Source organism: Volvox carteri, assembly GCF_000143455.1.
Source record: "Volvox carteri f. nagariensis unplaced genomic scaffold VOLCAscaffold_80, whole genome shotgun sequence".
Taxonomy (NCBI): Eukaryota; Viridiplantae; Chlorophyta; class Chlorophyceae; order Chlamydomonadales; family Volvocaceae; genus Volvox; species Volvox carteri.
In genome coordinates this window covers 542,915-548,835 of record NW_003307623.1, presented here as the reverse complement: position 1 = coordinate 548,835, position 5,921 = coordinate 542,915, and the positions used below count along the sequence as shown (strand labels likewise).

The window sequence follows — 5,921 nt, the reverse complement described above, 5'->3', positions numbered from 1 at the left end:
TAGGGTGTGTGCTTCTACATGTGTGTAAACACAACCGTTAATTGTTGGAGTCTCACATATTTAACCGTTTCATCCGTACTTGTGCAGGGTCTCCTCTCCGCAGGCTTTGCGTTTGAAGCTCTGCAGGAGTGCGCGGCCTCAGGTCTAACGAGGCTGCGACGTACGTGAGGCGCCTTAGCACGGTATCCTGCACGGTAAGTCTGGGCCGCAAGCTTAGGGGTTAAACTGCTGTTCACGCTCAAATGCAACCGTTAGTCGTTGGAATCGGCATATTTAACCGTTTCATCCGTACTTGTGCAGGGTCTCCTCTCCGCAGGCTTTGCGTTTGAAGCTGCGCGGCCTCACATCTTTTGAAGCTGTGATGTACGTGATGAGGCGCCCTTTCACACGGTATCCTGCATGGTAAGCATGGGCCACAAGCTTAGTAGGTGTGCTGCTGCATAGCACGTTTATACTCCTATCTGTTTACCGCTGACATGCAGACTAGGACACCGTAATGCTGACACAAAGCCTTATAAGTCTCGGGTTCAAGTCCTCACACCCACACTTTCTCCTCTTCCCACAGCCTTACCCCAAGAGATGACCTACTAGATAAACACGAAGAAAACTCTCCCTCCCAACTCTCCAAACCCCCAACCCCCACAACACACAATCCAAACTCCTCCAGCCCCCCGACCCTGACCTGATACATGCAGTCTCGTCATTCCCCGTGGCTTGCATGCAGCGGCACGTACTTGCACAACAGACGTGGTATGAGCACACGCAGCACACCCGCCTGTCGTCTAGCCTTTTTACGATTGATTATGTTTGGCTGCATACCCTTGCAGTCCGTCGGGCGAGAAGGGAAGGGGATGGGGGAAACCATGGCGCAGACAAAACACGAACACACAGGGCACACGGGCATACACACAGGCACACACACACACCGCCACACGAAGCAATCCGAGGCGAAGTAACCGTTTGGAAAGCCCCGCCACACCCAGTCTGTATGTCAATACCGTGCCGCCGCCTGCAGCGCCACACGCGCCCCCGCCTTCACAAGCGCCCCTGCAGTGCCCTCAAGACCCCACTCTCGGGCAGCCGCCGCCATGCCCGACAGTAGAGATGATGCAGCCGCGGCGGGCGCCCCGCCGCTGCCGCTGCTGCTGGCCGCCGCCGCCGCCACCCCCTCCTGGAGTACGGAAATCAGATCCGGCGCCGGCGGGGCACCCTCGGGTATACGTGCCAGGTCACGCAGGGAACGCAGGGTGTGCCGTACATCTGGCGCCTGTGTACAACACGTGGTACGACAACATGCACGTTTGGGGGTAAATCGTACACACGGGAGAGATGTATTAGCAGGGGAAGAGCGATGCCACATTTCAAGGGTTTACGTCGGGCTGTGAATGGTGCAAACCTCACCGTACAGATTGGACAGCCCAACACAGTGCCATAGCATTGCATCACGTATGCATTGTGGATGATCTGAGCTGCGACGAGGCATTTTTAAAGCCGACGGGTGTGTGTAAGTATGTATAGTAGGTGTGTAAGTATGCACGTATGTATGTATGTATGTGCGCTAGGCCCAAAAGCCGCACACACATAGGATTTTCCCGTCCACCCCGCCGCACCTGCCCCGGCCCCGCCCCCTCCCCAGCCAGTACCCCCGGGCCAGCGCCCCAAAGTCACACAACCAAAACCCAACCCATAACTGAAAACTGACAACTGCTCAGGACAGGCCACCCTCCCACACACACTATCCCACCACTTCACCCACCTCCTGGGCCGCTCCCGCTTCATTCAGTTGCCGCAGTTGTTCGTTGTAATGTTCCGAAAGCGCGTCGCCAACCGCCCCCACAACCGCCAATCCCAGCTGCTGGGGAGCGGCCGCCGCCACCGCGCCAAGCGCTACACTCACCAAACTCAACGGGCCCTGAGTGCCGTACGGGAGGGTTGAGGAATCCGGCGCGATGTTTGCTACAAAGCGATGTTGAAACCGTATTTGAAATTTGAAAATTTGAAATTTTGAAAGTTTGACATTTGATGGGCCCCAGCCACCTCCATGCAATGGTTCCCGTTCTTCCCTTCCCTCTTTGAGTTCCCCCCTTAGGTCTTACTTTCATTCGGTGGCCTTCGTCATATCTGTTTTCGTTTCTTCGCTTTCCTTCTCCTTTTTTATTATCTTCATGTTTTGTTGTTAGTTGTCTGGTTGCGTCATTTTTTTATTTTTTTTTGCAAGTGCAGTAGCTGGAAGTCCTTGAGCAACCAGCTAGGTCTCATATCGGGCTCCCGTACCTGGCAGCGGCTTCGTGGGCAGTGAGTGTACGGGAAGTGTCTATACACATACGCGCGACCACATGCATGCGCACGGCCCCCCCAAACACACACACAACACCATCCCCCAAACCCATCCCCCCAGGCCCCCAGCCTTCACAGACACACAGACACACACACGCACGCATACAGATAGTGGTATACGTATGTATATATGCATGTATGTATGTACGTATCCACCTGGACTAACGAAGGTCTGACGCGGTACTTCGGCAGTAGCTGTCGTACACCCTCCGCCGCTTCCACCTCCTGTGCCTCAAAGAACTGTGCATCCACTCGGCCGTGCAGTGCTTGGCTGTAGCCCCGGAAGAAATGTACGGCAGAGAGCTACAGCAATGCGACGTCAGTAAGGGGGGACGTGCAGGAAGGGGGGGAGAGACAAGTCGGGCGGGTGCGGGGGGGACGAAGACGAACCATGAACGAATGAAGCTGCTGCGGGTGAGAGGGGGACGTGGGGCAAACAGTCCTCGACAAGTAGTAGGATTAGAGACAAGAGGTCTTTCTTTCTTCTCTCTTGGGCCTTATTCGGTTAATCAATCTAATGTTGATGGCAGGAGGTGCTCCGAAGACTTCATCATATCATTCACCTATCGCCCGGCGCACCACCCTGCGCTCCCTAAACCCTAAGTGGGTGGGCCTGTCTTCTTGTGTCGCTGTTCACACCCACCTCGGCGGCGTTGGAGGAGCGCAGGATTCGCCCGAGTGCGCGGTCTCGGTCACGTTGGGAATTACGTTGCTCTTCGTCGTACTCGTCGTCGTCGGCGTACTCTTCAGCTCGCGTTTCGGCTGTGGCATGGTCGTCCTCACGGAACGCAGTTTTGGGCCTCCTGTGGCTGCTGCTGTTGCTGCTGTTGTTACTGCTGCTGTCGGTGTTGTTGTTGTTGCTAGCGGCGTTGCCATTCCCGCCTACGCCTGATTTATGACCAGAAGTGGGTACTGTGCCGGTAGAAAAGCCACGGACCAATATGCCACCACCTGCCGCAGACGAGCGGACAAGCTCTTCGATTCGGGAGCTCCAGGCGCCGATGACTTCCGCCCGCGGGACCTGTAGAAATGGAGTATGTGTATGATCTTTAAGGATTGCATTGATTGCCTGTCTTCTGTCATAATGACCACGTGAGTCTCCAGGTTTTAGCGCACCTTTAACAGCGGACGCGTAGCCTGGAAAGCTAAGTCAGCCAGGTGAAATTTACTAGCCATATTGGGTTAATTAGTCTGGAATTAAGAGAGCCTTCCTGGACACAACTCTCTCACTTGTGTGTAGGGTTTCCGTCAACTGTTATAAACATGAATATGCAAATGCTTATACCAGGTAACACTTGTAGCTGTAAGGGATTCTTCTTCTGAGCATTCCGGATGTTCCGGCCGTTGAGATTTCGCGCATGGTACGGCCCGTCGGAATGCTCCTCAAATGGTGTTCCCTTACTGATTCCCTTATCTAGACTGATCTACATTGATAGCCAAGCGTACTTGCTGGACATTGAGCCAAGAAGGATAGGGACCCAGAGACTTTCCGGAATTCGCGTTCCGTAGAATAGGAGCAAAAGGATGAGCAGCAGCGTGTTAGGAAAAAATGTCCAACGTACTGGTGCCTGTACGCAAAGGCGTATTGCTCCAAGAGCGCTAGGTACGGGCTTGGGACTGGCTCACTGTCTCCGCGCCGGGGCGATCTTAGCTCGCCCCTGCAAGGCTGACGCAACAACGAACCGTGGTGTCGGACGAGGAAGCTCACAGGACGATATGGATTACCATGAAACAAAGCTCGGTCCAAACGTTATCGCGTCTGTGAAGGACCTGAGGGCTGGGGTAAGCGCAGGTGCTTGGGAGCAGCCATGGCCATGGCTCTGCGGAGGGTGCCACTTTCCCCTGGCGAAGTTCACGGACTTTGTGCTCTTCCACCGATAATGCACTCTGCAAACCTATTCCATCATAATGAAAGCCCGGTGTGCGGGTAAAAAAGGATGCCAGCTGCCATCGGGAACCCCTACTTTAATCACAGAACAAACAATCTTCATAGGACAGAACAGATGACGATTACGGTGGACGCTAACGGCTAGAACGGCTGATTGAACGACACCTCACCACCAAACGCACCTGCTGCTTGCGGTGCAGGGTGTCAAGTGGGGCACCGCGACTGTCGTACGGAATGAGTAAGTACCGGGAAGGTTCGACGCAACGCTGATTTAGCAACGGGGGGGGAGGAGGGGGACAGATTATGCACGATGGGGAAGGAAAGGGGGCCCCTAATGACCTAGGACCGGCGAACCGTTTAAAAACCAGTCTGACGCTATGCACGGCGACGGTTGGTGGTGGAGGCAGACAATTTGCATCTGCAACGGCAGCGTGGCGGGTACGCCGTGTTTGTGGCGGATCCATTGCTAACTGAATATGCGGTTATGGGAGGGGCCTTATGTAATTGCTGACCTTGTCGGTTTTGCGTGGGGGGTTTAAATCTTTGTCATGCAACGTTGTCCAGCGTGTGCCACAGGCGTGGGTTCTTGATGTCGTACTGTACGACGACAATTACCGTGCAGCTTCACGCCTGCTGTGCCCTCACCCTTCCCCCCCGGCCCCGCTCCCGTGCTACACGTGCATGGCTTCGGTGCGCTCAGTTCGCAGTCCCTGGACAACAGTATACGAGTACTGCATCTGGCTGTAGCAGATCATGTGGATATGCTGTACGGCAGAAGGGTAAAAGGAGTGCCGGACGCGACCCGCTGGATCGAGTCGTACACGGTGGGTAACGAGTGTGCGTATGGGTGTGTGTGTGGGCGGGGGGGGGTTGTTAGGTGCGTGGGTAAGAGAGAGAGAGTGTGTGTGTGTGTTTAGAAGATGCCTTCGCCGGGTGGGAGGGGTGTGTGGGGTCTCCCCCCGCCCTCCACGTACTCCTCCCAGGACGTGAAGGGGGGTTTTACACACACACACACCTCCCCACGGGTGATGGGTTTTAAGATTTCTTATCTTGGCGGGTGTTGTACGACATCATTGTCGGAGGAGATGAGAGAGAGACACAGGATCGAGAGCGAAATTACGTGTATTTGTACGACATGTCAGGACGAAATGCATGGCTTCTTTTGCACTCGCACTGTAATGATTCCGTCCTATACCGGATAGTAGTCGATCCTCTGCCGCTAGCAAGCAAATGCTCCTCACGCCACCTCATTCTTTAACCCCCCCTCCACATACACATACACATACACATACACATACACACACATACACCCCGCTCCCACCCGCCCACCCCACCTCCGCTTCCCCAACCCTCCATTATCTCCCCCCCCCGCCCCCCCTCTCATACAGCTCCCGGGACAGTGTGTGGGACTGCGGCTGATGGCCGCACCCCGACCTGACTCCGCCACGTCATCATCACCCCCGCAACCCGCTACCGCCACGTCCTCCTCCCCCTCCGGCTCCCCCTCCTCCTCCCCCTCCGGCTCCCCCTCCTCCTCCTCGAGGCTGTACCCCATCGCCAGCAGCCCCTACGCCTCGAGACGGGACTCAGCCTATGTGGATGCGTCACTGATAGAGGTGTGTATGCGTATGTATGTATGTATGTATGTATGTATGTATGTATGTATGTATGTATGTATGTATGTATGTATGTATGT

The 5,921-nt window shown here is 55.1% G+C and overlaps 2 protein-coding genes across 2 annotated transcripts in view; one reads left to right on the top strand and one right to left on the bottom strand.

Moving 5' to 3' along the window:
* Window positions 1-991: 991 nt before the first annotated feature.
* VOLCADRAFT_107843 (uncharacterized protein) lies at window positions 992-3,621 on the bottom strand (the record flags this gene model as incomplete). Its single annotated transcript, XM_002957798.1, has 6 exons — window positions 3,454-3,621; window positions 2,981-3,358; window positions 2,728-2,745; window positions 2,494-2,640; window positions 1,757-1,912; window positions 992-1,267 (listed from the first exon to the last, which is right to left on the bottom strand). Exons 1-6 carry the CDS (start codon window positions 3,511-3,513, stop codon window positions 992-994), a joined length of 1,035 nt encoding a protein of 344 aa, XP_002957844.1. The 5' UTR covers window positions 3,514-3,621.
* A 141-nt stretch (window positions 3,622-3,762) lies between these two features.
* VOLCADRAFT_107842 (uncharacterized protein) overlaps window positions 3,763-5,921 on the top strand; it is a gene marked incomplete at its 3' end in the record, with an annotated part of 5,318 nt that continues 3,159 nt past the window's right edge. Inside the window, exons 1-5 of the mRNA XM_002957823.1 lie at window positions 3,763-4,119; window positions 4,426-4,463; window positions 4,926-5,049; window positions 5,614-5,624; window positions 5,769-5,841. Of these exons, the coding sequence (XP_002957869.1) occupies window positions 3,862-4,119; window positions 4,426-4,463; window positions 4,926-5,049; window positions 5,614-5,624; window positions 5,769-5,841 (504 nt within the window). The 5' untranslated portion in view covers window positions 3,763-3,861. The remainder of the gene's footprint in view (window positions 4,120-4,425; window positions 4,464-4,925; window positions 5,050-5,613; window positions 5,625-5,768; window positions 5,842-5,921) is intronic.